The sequence below is a fragment of the Salvia splendens genome, chromosome 5 (assembly GCF_004379255.2).
Source record: "Salvia splendens isolate huo1 chromosome 5, SspV2, whole genome shotgun sequence".
Classification (NCBI taxonomy): domain Eukaryota; kingdom Viridiplantae; phylum Streptophyta; class Magnoliopsida; order Lamiales; family Lamiaceae; genus Salvia; species Salvia splendens.
Genome location: NC_056036.1, coordinates 8,152,635 through 8,165,780, shown reverse-complemented (window position 1 = coordinate 8,165,780; position 13,146 = coordinate 8,152,635). Strand labels below are relative to the sequence as shown.

The following is a 13,146-nucleotide window of genomic DNA, read 5'->3' as shown; positions in this document are numbered from 1 at the left end:
TGTTCATATCGACATTTTCAACATTCGAGTCATCCATTTTTATTTAATTTTATTTTTAAAACGGACAGTCTGATAGATTTAATTAGCCCTAAATTACAATTACACTTATGACATTCATAATATGACCTCAAAATCGATCGGTTGTGTGTGATATCCCACTGAAAGGACCCATGACCCCGCGTTTTAGCAAGCCTTCGACAACCTTTGTTAAGTTGCAGAATGGTTAATGGGATCCCAACTTAACCAATGCGGAGAACTATAACGATGTGTATCGGCCCGTGGTGGATGCCCAAGATCTGGGTACCCTAGGAACGCATGGCTCCCGATCAACACCAATAGGTACAACCTCTCGGACATGGAGCCGTTAGGATCCCCACGCGAGCAGAGGCGCACGCAAAGGGGAAGGGGAGATCGACATACGAGGGGCTGGGACAAATGTACGTGGAGATCGACAATGAGGGGTTGGAACAAATGTACCAGCAAATGATCGACAACCTTCGCACTCAATTGTGATACAATTGATGTGCCTTTTTTTCTTTACACTACTAGGTTTTTTATTCCTATGTGTTTTTTTATTTGTAACTTTTTTTAGGTGTTGTTATTTTATTTTATTTGATAACACAACAACTAACCAAAAAAAGATGAAAATGGTGAAATAAATTGTGGTGGATTTTGGGGTTGGTGCTATTGCATGTGGTGGGGCTGGAATTTGAAATACTGGCCTGACAAGGTAAAAATAGATTGCGGCGGATTTTGGGGGTGGGTTTTCAGGGCACTACTGCGACATTTAGACCTCCCAATTTAATTTCATTTTATTCTCCTCTTGTGAGCGACCGAACCTCCCCTCTCTACCGGTCTCTAGGTCTGCCCTATTCAATTGTCGACCGCCGACAACCATCCCGCCTATTATTGTTCTTATATGTGTGAGTTGTGATATACACGAATACTAATAATTCATATTCAAATTTTAGTTTAAAATAATACAATTAAGTATTAGAATTCAACACACATTTTGACATTTTTTGTTAAATATTCCAAATATCATATTTTTGGGATTGGATATCTGGTCGGATATTCATGTACATAATAGAATTCTGTAATTCGGTATCAGCTATCTTATATTTGGTTTTTTGAAATCGGGTACCTAAAAATTCCGGGATCAAATACCCGATTTAACACACCTAGATTCAATAGCATCAATTATTTATCTAAAAGAAAAACATATCAACAACTATAGTCCATAAATACTAGTACTGGTCTACATATGTTGCATCTACAAGTTACTATATTCGTATCTTAAAAATAAAAACTTTTGAAACGATGTGAATTTTAATGCACAATTGGTAAAGTAAGAAAGATAGAGAGAAAACGTAATTGAAGTATTATTCACGGAGAATGAGTCTCGTCTCACATCATTAGAATTTTTTTCCCCTAAAATATAAAGTTTACAATTTTAAGTTACTAACCAACATGAAAATATTTTTTTTAAAGAACGGATGTAGTATTATTATTAACGATTTCCTTCGTCCATAATTAAGTGACATAAGACCATCCACAACGGGACTCGCCGGCGTCTCGCGTCTCGTCTCAGCGAGACGAGACCCCGGCGAGACGCGTTGCAGCCTCCATCTCGTCCCGTCTCGTCGCGCGTCTCGTCGCGCGACTCGACTCGCCGAGCGACTCGACTCGCCGAGCCAGGAGACGAGCTGGCTCGCCACGCGCCTCGGCGACGTGGCGCAGCCCGGCGTCGTGTGTGACGCCCACTCGCCGGCCCGCGAGTGGGCGTCGTCACGTGCTGACGCAATAAATATTTTTTTTAAAAAAAAATTCGAATTTAAATAAATAAAAAATTTTTTGTAACGGTATTATTACCGTTTTTTTGTTTTTTTTTTATTTTTTTTGTTTTTTATTAAATTTTTTACTCTATAAATACTCCTAAACCCATCCTCATTTACACACAACTACACATCTATTCTTCATATCATCTAAATTTTCTCTCAAATTTTCGCTGAAATTTTCATAACCCAACTCAAGATGTCCGGCGACGGCGAGGGCAACTATGGCGGCTCCGGCTCCGGCGGGTGGGATCTCAACTCATTCGGCGATTGGGAGAACATGATCAACACATTGGGCGGTGGAGGTTCGTCAACGCCGGGGACCCAGGGTTCGGCGACGCCGGGGGGGTACCAACCACCCAATTTTGACCTTGATGCATATGTTCGTCCCAACGTCCCGCGGTTTTCGCAGGGATTATCCCAGATCCGGGAGGATTTTCCAGTTGATCCCACGCCGGGAGTAGGCCGAGGCGGTGGAGGTGGGCGAGGCGGTGGAGGTGGCCGAGGCAGTGTACAACCCCAGACGGGCGAGGACGAGGAGGAAGAAGAGGAAGAGGAAGATGATCTTGGCCGACATCCGTACAACAACCTCGAAACGATGGCGGTGTACAACGCCTGGATCACGGTCTCGTACGATCCCATCGTCGGGAATCAACAAACCCGGAAGTGTTTCTGGGAAAAGGTTGTCGAGGTCTACCACCAAATAAAGCCGAACCGCTCCCGCAAGCGCACAGTTAAAATGATCCGCTGTCACTTTGACCGAGTCGACCGACAGGTCAAAAAATTCTGCGGCATCTACTCGGCGGAAGAGGCGCGCTACCAAAGCGGCGCCACGGCCACCGACATTTTGACGTCCGCTTTGCGCGCCTACTACCAGGACGAGGGACATCAATTCAGATTTGTTGATGTTTGGCGCGCCGTCAAGGACGAGGAACGATGGGCCGGCGGTTTCCGCTCCAGCTCGGGCTCAAACTCGAAGCGCACGAAGCATACGGCGAGTGGCCAATACTCGTCTAGTGCTGGTGCGTCTGGTGGTGACACTGCTGAAGGCATCAGCCAACATGATGCTGAATCCCAGGAGTTTGCGGGTACGGTCGGCGATGCAGGAGGATCCGCGAGTAGGCGCCGTCGGCCGCAAGGGACGAAGGCGGCGAAAGCGGCTAGAGCAAGGAAGGGCCGAGGCGAATCAAGCCAGCCGGCCTCAGGATCGGGCTCGCGAGGAGGCTCGGACACACTTATGGTGGCGTACATGACCGCCACAATGGCGGACACTTCCCGCTTCTCGCACTCCCAATACGCGGCCTGGTGGAACGGAATTGTGCATATGGCAGCACAACTTGGCCTTCCGACTCCCCCTCAACCTCGACCGCCTCCGGAGGATGATTAGCCCTTCCGATTAATTTTTTTTTATTTTGTGTGTTTTTTATTTTGTGTGTTTTTTTTATTTTGTGTGTTTTTTTATTTTGTGTGTTTTTTAATTTTGTTTTAATTTTAATAAAGTGTGTTTGTTTAAATTGAATTGGGTTTTAAAAAAAATTATAAATTAAATTGAATGAATAGTAATTAAGAGACGGTATAGAGACGGTTAAGAGACGGAGCGTTGCAGCCTCCGTCTCTTAGTTAAGAGATGGAGGAAAAAAGGACAGTGGGGCCCTCAAATAGTGCTCAAACAGTAGTTAAGAGACGGTTTAAGAGACGGTATAGAGACAGCGTTGTGGATGGCCTAAGTTGACTTGGCTCAGGTGCTAAGAAATGTAACGGAAATTGGATAGAAAAAGATATGGATCTTATTTTTATACTACTTTTATAGCAAAATATGCGAGGAATGAGATAGTGAAATGTGTGTTTCATTGTCAAAACGAGTAAAAAAGTTAAAGAATGACACTAGATCATGGGTGGACGAAAAAGAAAACTTGAGACATTTAATCGTGGACGAATCGAGTATTATTCCCTCCATCCGTTATTACTTATCACTAGTTTTATTTTCAATTCGTCTGTCAATATTTGTTACACTTATTTTTTATTCCATCTGTCCTATCCGTAAGTGATTGATTTGTCTTTTTTAGTTGTCCCACTACAAGTGATTGATTTACATTTTAGCAAAAACCAAAACATCTAATCTTTCTTATATTATTCTCTATCATACTTTACTTTTTCTTTATCTTTTCTACTTTGTTATACTATTAAAACTTATGGTGTTAGGGCATCCGCAATGATGCGGATGTCCCGGCGAACTTTCCAAAACCACCTCCTGCCACGTCATAAGGACCTCCCACTGCACTGACACGTCATAAGGACATCCCACTGCACAATGACGGACATCCCGGCTGACATCCACAAAAAAAAATAAAAAATCGGAACATCCGCCAGGACGTCCGTCGTGGCACCACAATGGCGGACGTCACGACGGACGTCCCGGAAAGCCGCGGATGTGCGGTGTCCGCAGCCGACGTCCACGTCCGCCCCTCCCTCGCCTAATGGCGGACGTCCCGCGCGGATGTCCGGCGGGACATCCTCCATTGTGGATGCTCTCATTGGTTTTAACCTTTAACGGACGGATGGAGTATTAGTCTGTTAGAGTATATATTCAACACACAGGCCAGTGGAAGAAAATAAGAGGTCGTGCAAAATATGAAATTAATTATTAGCGTTGACTCCAAATGTACCAATATATGATCAGACACGTTACACTAACCCCGCCATTAGCCATTACGTGTTTAAATGTGATATAATCAAATGATTTGGCAGTTCATACAAAACCATATCCGAATTTAGATGAAGAAATATTTTCGCAATATGTTTGAACTCCATAACTCAATCTCCGCCGATAACCACGAATCACTGCAATTGACGCCAACTGATCAGTACTACTAGAAATCAAAACCCTAATGGAATCAGGGGTAGCTGATCACGACTTCTCCTCCACAAACAAATCGGATTCTGCAGCACAGGATCCAATTTTCGGGCTGAGGAGCTACATATCACCTCTGAAATGGCTATTTCTCGATCACTCCAACTTATGGCGGGCCGGGCTCTCGTGGTCCATCTTCTTCGTGTTCAACATCTGCGTTCCAATTGTTTCTCACTTTCTGTATTCCTGCTCAACTTGTGATCCGGCTCATCAGAGGCCTTTTGATGCAATTGTGCAGCTTTCCCTCTCATCATTCGCAGCTATTTCTTTCTTTTGTCTCTCTTCTTTTGCACGGACTTACGGCTTTCGGAAGTTTCTGTTTCTCGACAGATTGGGTGATGAGAGCGACAAGATTCAACAGGGCTATGCTCAGCAGTTCAACGTATGTTTCTGATTTCCCTTTTAGCTTAACCGTTTCCATAATTTTTTTGGTTATTTACCATCTCTATCTGATCTTAAATTCTTAATCTTATTAGGTAATAGTACAAAATATCTTAACTGTCAATTACAGATATGATTAGTAAGAAATTTGCTAGTAAAAGTTTCATCATCTGATTGTGGTGGGAGAAGTTTGATGTACAGCAATCTTGAACGAGAATGCTATGGATATATTGGATGATATAGGCCGTATAACCGTTTGAGAAGGGATGCCACGAAATTCAGGAAACGAACCAACCCTTTTCGCACCTCTTAGTCTCAGAGCATGAAACTTTTCCTTAAATGCTTCAATAGCGTTAGCTGCCCACCAGCTTCTGTGGCCTGCTTCTTGGTGAAAAAATGTTTTTTATCTGTTCTCGGAAGATGGGCATGATATACTATCTCTGTTAGAATACTCCTCTTTATGACAGTATAATAGTGATGGCAGAAATATGGGAGCTGTTTCTTGTTTTCATTTTGCCTGCTGATTAGTGTAGACTAAATTTGACTGCTAATTATCTACACATATGCTTCTGCAGAGATCAATGAAACTCTTGTTGGCTTTTGTTCTCCCATGTTTCCTTGCTGATAGTGTCTACAAAATATGGTGGTTCAGCACAGTGGGAACTCAGATTCCTTACTTTTATAACATATACTTGAGCAAAGCTGTTATGTGCACGCTCTTAATGTGTTCGTGGCTGTATCGGATCTCAATCTGTTACGTTGTATGTATTCTCTTCCGCCTTACATGCTATCTGCAAGTGCTCAAATTGGAGGGCTATGCTCAGGTCTTTTGGAGAGAATCTGATGTTGCTTCTATCTTGACCCGACATCTAAGAATCAGAAGAAATCTCCGGGTCATAAGTCACCGGTTTAGACGTTTCATCTTGTTGACTCTGGTCACTGTTACAATGAGTCAGTTTATTTCCTTGCTTGTTACAACTGAACCAAGCTCTAGGGTTGATATTTGCACAGCTGGAGAACTTGCGGTATTCACACTCTTTATATTGTGTAATCGACTATATTTATATAAAAACTCAGCTTTGCTATAGCTGATTATGCTTCTGAACATGTTAGATCTGATGGCATCTTATCATCATGCAGTTATGTTCAATCACGCTGGTGACAGGGCTTTTCATCTGCCTGCGCAGTGCAGCAAAGATAACGCATAAAGCTCAGGCTATTACATCACTTGCTGCAAAATGGCATGCCTGTTCCACGATGAGTTCATTGGATGAGATGTATGATGAAACTCCTCGAGCTCAGAATTCTTCAATCGGGACAGTGTATCCGGTCACTCTTGACTGGGACTCAGATAAAGAAGGAGACGAAGATGACGAACTGAATGATACAAGCTCGGTGCATAATTATGCAAATACTATATCGTACCAGAAGAGGCAAGCTCTAGGTGAGTTCTGCATAGTTCTACTTTTTATTCCTTTCACATAGTATTTGGTAACAAGAATTTGATAACCGGTACAGCAAAATATTTTGAGCACAACAAAGCAGGAGTTTCAGTGTATGGCTTTATGCTGGACAGGACCCGTCTCCACACTATTTTTGCCGTTCACCTTTCCCTCACACTGTGGATATTGAACAAGACGATTGGTGTCTCATAAGCTGTATTGTGCCATCAGGTATTTAGTTCCTGTATAGCTATATCTGTTTAGTTGGATTTTGGCACGCCATGTCACTACTTTGTAGTATGAGCCTATGAGTTTTATCTGTTAACTTTACCAGCATGTTTATGTTGTGGTTTCGGTTTCTGTTTTTCATCCATACAAAGCATCTGATGTGTGTACCTTTTGGGTTTTATTCAACATGTTGAAATCTGCATAATGGTTTTGGCTTTCTTCGCCGTCTGACACGTATTAGGAGTCAATATTTTGGGTTAAGAGCATTCCCAAAAATCGAGCGAAAAACGAATAATAACAGAATGAAAGAAAAGGGATCAAGAACGTAACCATGTTGAATTTCTACCTTTCAGTGTCTTGAATTTCATACCAATCATAGACTACATATGCTCTCAAGTCCCAACATCAAGATTTTAGGCAATATATGCGTGAATTAGTATACAAGAATATGGTTTGGGCATATTGAAGTATCTTACCCTTCTTTAAGCTGCATTAAACGGTTATCACTTGACAATCCTCGGCTAGAAAGCCATTGCAGAAAGTTTGGTGATACACCTTCTTTATCTTCCTTGGCATTGACAACTACAGTTTGTTTGACAAACGGAGAAATTTTAGCACCATAACCTGTTTTCACAAGAGCTCTTTCACCAGACTTAGTGTCCGATATATAGAAGTCCGCCACATAGGTCTGTTAAGACAAGGAGACAAGTGATTACTTTTAGTAACTCAAAATATTTAACTGTCATCAGAATATCACAACCGAGAGACAGTTGAATGTTAAAGGGACGAGCCATGATCCAATTAATTAGCAGACCAATATCCATTAAACTGATTTTTTGCAACTAGATCTTCTGGGTTATGATGGTCTTGTGGAAATTCTTTGTCTAATTATAGCTTCATAAGTAAGTTCATTTGCAGTTCTACGAGGTTGTTGTGGTACAACTTCAGCTGACGATTTAGAGTAACATCTACGTGTACATTAATATTCACTAAAACTCTCATCATATTTTACGAAAACTAACCTCTGAGTTCCTGCATCCCCAAGAGAAGAGACTGTGTTTAGCATTTGCCTTTTCTCCACCATACCCTCTATATTCGTGTAACTCAGAGGAAACATACACACATCTTGGCACTCTCTGATACGAAGTTTCAAGCGGTGAACAGCCACAAGTAACAACCTACGCAAAAAATGCAACAAGCAACATGAAAATGCAACTAGATAAACTTACAGTACAAGAGAATCACACACTTGCAACAGAGAGAAGCATTAAATAAACTTCATTTACAGGCAGAACTTAAACCAGTACATGTTCCCAAATTGGTGGGAAAGAGATCACAAACCAGTCAATAAGAAGAAACAGAGGATCTCAGGTATTCTAAATCATACCACTGATTAGAAGTTTAAAGTAAAAAACCTTCTTCAAATAGTTTGTTTATACCAATAAATAGTTGCAACTTCAGAGTTCTTTTTATCTATTTATTTTGCGTTATTGAGTTGTGACTACTTTTTGAAGGGTTCATAGATTCTGAATCCCATTAACTCTAGTCTACATTCCCTTGTTAATTTAATCAATGCAAATAAGGTCAAGGAAAAACTTTGCAAGTCAAAAACATATGACGGATCTACAAAAACAGTTCAAAACAAATAAATTCCTTATAGAGAGCTAAGTGGAAGACTGAAACATAGCAGAGTGAAATGTATTTATCAGTTTCAACCTTAATACAGAAACACAACGGTAAAACATATAGCATGTGAATCCTAGCTGCAATATTTTCCACCGTTTTCTAGCTTGCCACTATCGTACCTTAGATTTACAATCACACATGAACTATAACTCATCATAAGAGGAATGGACAAGCAGTGAAATAAACATGGCCAATGCAGGTCAGCTACTTTTGCATAGTAAGCCACCGAAACTCAAATTGCTACAGAAATCAATCCCAGCCTCAGCATAAGTATCATTTAAGAGAAAAGAAACTTAAGTCATCAGTTTTTTTCTTGCCAAGTTGTTAAACAAGATTCAGCAAACTATTATAAGCTCGGAACAATCCATAAATCTATCATTATAAGTAATCGTTAGGTAAGGAACTATTTTCTCATTAATGTCAATTGAGGTTATTTAGTATGAATAGTTTCACTTAATGCTTGCTTTGCAATTCCACATTTGTCGTATTGTTTCGGATTTGGATGTAGTTTATCAGACCATCCACTACGGGTCTCGCCGGCGTCTAGCATCCCGTCCCGGGGAGACGGGACCCCGGCGCGACGCGTTGCAGCTCGGCGTCCCGTCCCGCGCCGTCCCGCGTCTCGTCCGGCGTCGCGTCCCGCCGAGCCAAGAGACGGGCTGTCTCGCCACGCGCCTAGGCGACGTGGCGCGACCCGGCGTCGTGCGTGACGCCCACTCGCCGGCCCGCGAGTGGGCGTCGTCACGTGCTGACGCAATAAATATTTTTTTAAAAAAAATTCGAATTTTTTAAAAAATAAAATAAAAATAAAAGAATTTTTTTTTCTAACGGTAATAATACCGTTTTTTTAATTAATTTTTTTACTCTATAAATACTCCTAAACTCAACATCATTTCACACACAACTACACATCTATTCTTCCCATCATCTAAATTTTCTCTCAAATTTTCATATAACAACTCAAGATGTCCGGCGACGGCGACGACAACTACGGCGGTTCCGGCTCCGGCGGGTGGGATCTCTACGCGTTCGGCGATTGGGAGACCATGATCAACACATTGGGTGGTTCCGGTTCGTCAACGCCGGGGACCCAGGGTTCGGCGACGCCGGGGGGGTACCAACCACCCAATTTTGACCTTGATGCATATGTCCGTCCCTCCGCCCCGCGGTATTCGCAGGGATTATCCCAGATCCGGGAGGATTTTCCCGTTGATCCCACGCCGGGAGGTGGGCGAGGCGGTGGAGGTGGGCGAGGCGGTGGAGGTGGCCGAGGCGGTGTACAACCCTAGGCGGGCGAGGACGAGGAGGAAGAGGAAGAAGAGGATCTAGGCCGGCATCCGTACAACAACCTCGAAACGCTGGCGGTGTACAACGCCTGGATCACCGTCTCGTACGATCCCATCGTCGGGAATCAACAATCCCGGAAGTGTTTCTGGGAAAATGTCTGCGAGGTCTACCACCAGATAAAGCCGAAAGGCTCCCGCAAGCGCAAATTTAAAATGCTCCACTCACTTTGACCGAGTCGACCCACTGGTCAAAAAATTCTGCGGCATCTACTCGGCCGAAGAGGCGCGCTACCAAAGCGGCGCCACGGCAACCGACATTTTGACGTCCGCTCTGCGCGCCTACTACCAGGACGAACGTCATCAATTCAGATTTGTTGATGTTTGGCAGGTCGTCAAGGACGAGGAACGGTGGGCCGACGGTTTCCGCTCCAGCTCGTGCTCAACCTCGAAGTGCATGAAGCATACGGCGAGTGGTCAATACTCGTCTGGTGGTGACACCGCTGAGGGCATCAGCCAACCTGAGGCTGAATCCCAGGAGTTTGCGGGTACGGTCGGCGATGCTGGAGGATCCGCAAGTGGGCACCGTCGGCCGCAAGGGACGAAGGCGGCGAAAGCGGCTAGAGCAAGGAAGGACCGAGGCGAATCAAGCCAGCCGGCCTCGGGATCGGGCTCGCGGGGAGGCTCGAACACACTTATGGTGGCGTACATGACCGCCACAATGGCGGACACTTCCCGCTTCTCGTACGCCCAATTCACGGCCTGGTGGAACGGAATTGTGCATATGGCAGCACAACTTGGCCTTCCGACTCCGGAGGATGATTAGTCGGCGGAGAAGTTTTTTTATTTTTCTTTAAATTTGTATTTTAAATTATGTTGTGTGTTTTTTTATGTTGTGTGGTTTTTAATAAAGTGTGTTTTTTAATAAAGTGTGTTTGTTTTAATTGAATTGGGTTGGGAAAAAAAATAAAAAAATGAAATTGAATGAATAGTAATTAAGGGACGGAATAAGGGACGGAGCGTTGCAGGTTCCGTCCCTTAGTTAAGGGATGAAGGAAAAAAGGACAGTGGAGTCCTCAAATAATGGTCAAATAATAATTAAGGGACGGTTTAAAGGACGGTATAGAGACAGCGTAATGGATGACCTCAATTACCATGTACCGCCCTCGAAATCAATTATTTATTCCTCAATCAACATCATTACGACCTCGAAATCAATTATTTATTCCTCAATCAACATCATTACGACAAAAAAGTAAACAATTATTAAAACATAAATTCACGTGTGAATAAGTTGATTTTGTTTAATCAAAAATCCAAAAAAAGAATGTGAAATTACCCCAGTGACCTTGACGAACTGGCCATCAACTGCATTCCTCAGCTCCGAATCAGGAAATTTCCTCAAGAACCCTAAGAGCATCTCCAATAACCGGCGTCACCACCGCGACGCCGATTTTTCGCCGACGCCGGTTTGACGCCGAACCATTGGAACCGGCGTCGGCGAAATCGGCGTCAAAATCGGCGTCGCCATGCCGATTCCCGCGCTGACGCCGGTTCCGACGCCGATCCTCACGGGTGCCATTGTGCGTCCCGGATCGGCGCCAAACCGGCGTCGGATTAAAATTTTTTTTTTTGTTTTTCGAAAACACTATATATACGCGCGTTGAACCTCATTTTCATTCGCACCACTTGTTTTAACGAGTATTCTCTCTACCTTACTTTCTGTTCAAGATCAATTTAAGAAATGAGTAATGCCGGTGGTAGTGGTGGGGATGCGGATGAGTACGAGCGTATGATGAACGAAGAGCTAGATGCCTATACGAGCCGTGAGGTTGATCGATGGATGCAGAGTTATATGCAGCCGGTCTTTGTGAAGACGATCCGGTGCGCATCAGATCCGAAGAAGGCCTACTTTGCGACGCGGCAGGAGTCGGCGCGAAAGGACGTGGAGCGCGCATTTGGTGTGCTTCAAGCTCGATGGGCTGCAGTTAAGGGACCAACGCGTTTGTGGCATGTCGACTGCATTGCTGATATAATGTACGCCTGTATTATCATGCACAACATGATCGTCGAAGATGAAGGTGTACAACTGACTGATTGGGCCACCGTCAGGCCAATCATCGCCACGGCCAGAGACACCCACATTGCCACCAGTGATGTCCTAAACCCTAACTTGACCTGTCCCCCCAGGCTCGTGACTGCGGAGCTGTAATTGGCCTTTTTAAATGAGCTAGGTGTCGACGCAGCGGCGGCGTCGAGCCTATTTGAGCCGGGCGTGGCCTGTTGATCGGAAGTGATTAGCCCGGTCGGCTGAATCGGCGTCACCGGGCCAGAAAAGGACGACGACGACGACGACGACAGCTTGCCAGCGGGACCTGAATTGGGGAATTTCGGGGCGTGAATTGGGCCGGATCTCGCGGCGGCGGCGCCCGGTGGTCGAGGGGGGATTTTGGGCGGGTTTTCTCCACCGGAAATATCGACGCCGTACATTCTCCCGAGCTCTCCAGATGTCCTGACGTGGCCGCCGGTGTAGATGACGGCGCGCGACGCCATCCGAGGCATGATTCTTAATGTGTACTGTATTTCTTACTCCATTTCAATTGCGAACATGATTCTTTTATGTAGCTTTTAAGTTTTGACCGTGATTTAAAAAAAATGAAGAAGCAAGCGAGGGGACAATAACGACGACGCTCGTTGCTGTGTGAATTTGGGATCTGAGAAATGTTGGAGAGAAGAAAAATACGTGGAGAGGATGACAAAAAGAGAGCAACCAGAGAAAAATATAGGTATTGCTCGTTCGTTGCTCAAGCTACTCAGCATATCAATTCTATTCTCTTATAATATACTCCCTCCATTCCATAGTAGTGGGGGCATTTCTTTTCGACACGGAGATTAAGAAAGTAGAGAGATGAAGAGAGAATAAAGTAAGAGAGAGTAAAGTAAGTGAGAAGAAATGAGTTAACTTTTACTAAAAAGGGAAATGACTCCACTACTATGGAATGTACCAAAATGGCAAAATGACTCCACTACTATGGAACGGAGGGAGTAGTATATACTTACATTTTATATTTGATCTTTTAGATTTCGGGGGGCACGTGTCCTCAAACTTATGGAATATTCAATTGGACTGCAGGAGATACTCAACGGTGGACAATACTAAACTAAATAATAATGACATGATAATCCTATAATAAATTAATTAATGACATAAGTTTCGTGCTCACACGTTAATTAAGATGAAACTCCATAATCTAAACATGGCAGCCACAACTAATCTCTCATCTTCCCTATTTATACATACATACAAACATATCATTTTCTTCTCAAATCCAAGCCATGGCAAAACACACTACTTCCCTTTTCATACTTACATGGCTATT

The 13,146-nt window shown here is 43.7% G+C and overlaps 2 protein-coding genes across 3 annotated transcripts; one reads left to right on the top strand and one right to left on the bottom strand.

Annotated features, from left to right (window-relative positions):
• The first annotated feature begins 4,543 nt into the window (after positions 1–4,543).
• Positions 4,544–6,929, top strand: LOC121802428. Of its 2 annotated transcripts, none has more exons than XM_042202102.1 (4): positions 4,544–5,128; positions 5,703–6,152; positions 6,268–6,571; positions 6,704–6,929. In XM_042202102.1, exons 1-4 carry the CDS (start codon positions 4,724–4,726, stop codon positions 6,757–6,759), a joined length of 1,215 nt encoding a protein of 404 aa, XP_042058036.1. In that variant the 5' UTR covers positions 4,544–4,723; the 3' UTR covers positions 6,760–6,929. The 2 variants fall into 2 exon arrangements, with proteins under 2 accessions (XP_042058036.1, XP_042058035.1); XM_042202101.1 differs by having other exon boundaries at positions 4,545–5,128; positions 6,646–6,929.
• Positions 6,930–7,076: 147 nt separating this feature from the next.
• On the bottom strand, positions 7,077–12,328 carry LOC121803731 (uncharacterized membrane protein At1g16860-like). The gene is made up of 4 exons (XM_042203354.1): positions 11,861–12,328; positions 11,106–11,186; positions 7,820–7,975; positions 7,077–7,485 (listed from the first exon to the last, which is right to left on the bottom strand). Exons 1-4 carry the CDS (start codon positions 12,326–12,328, stop codon positions 7,270–7,272), a joined length of 921 nt encoding a protein of 306 aa, XP_042059288.1. The 3' UTR covers positions 7,077–7,269.
• Positions 12,329–13,146: the final 818 nt, after the last annotated feature.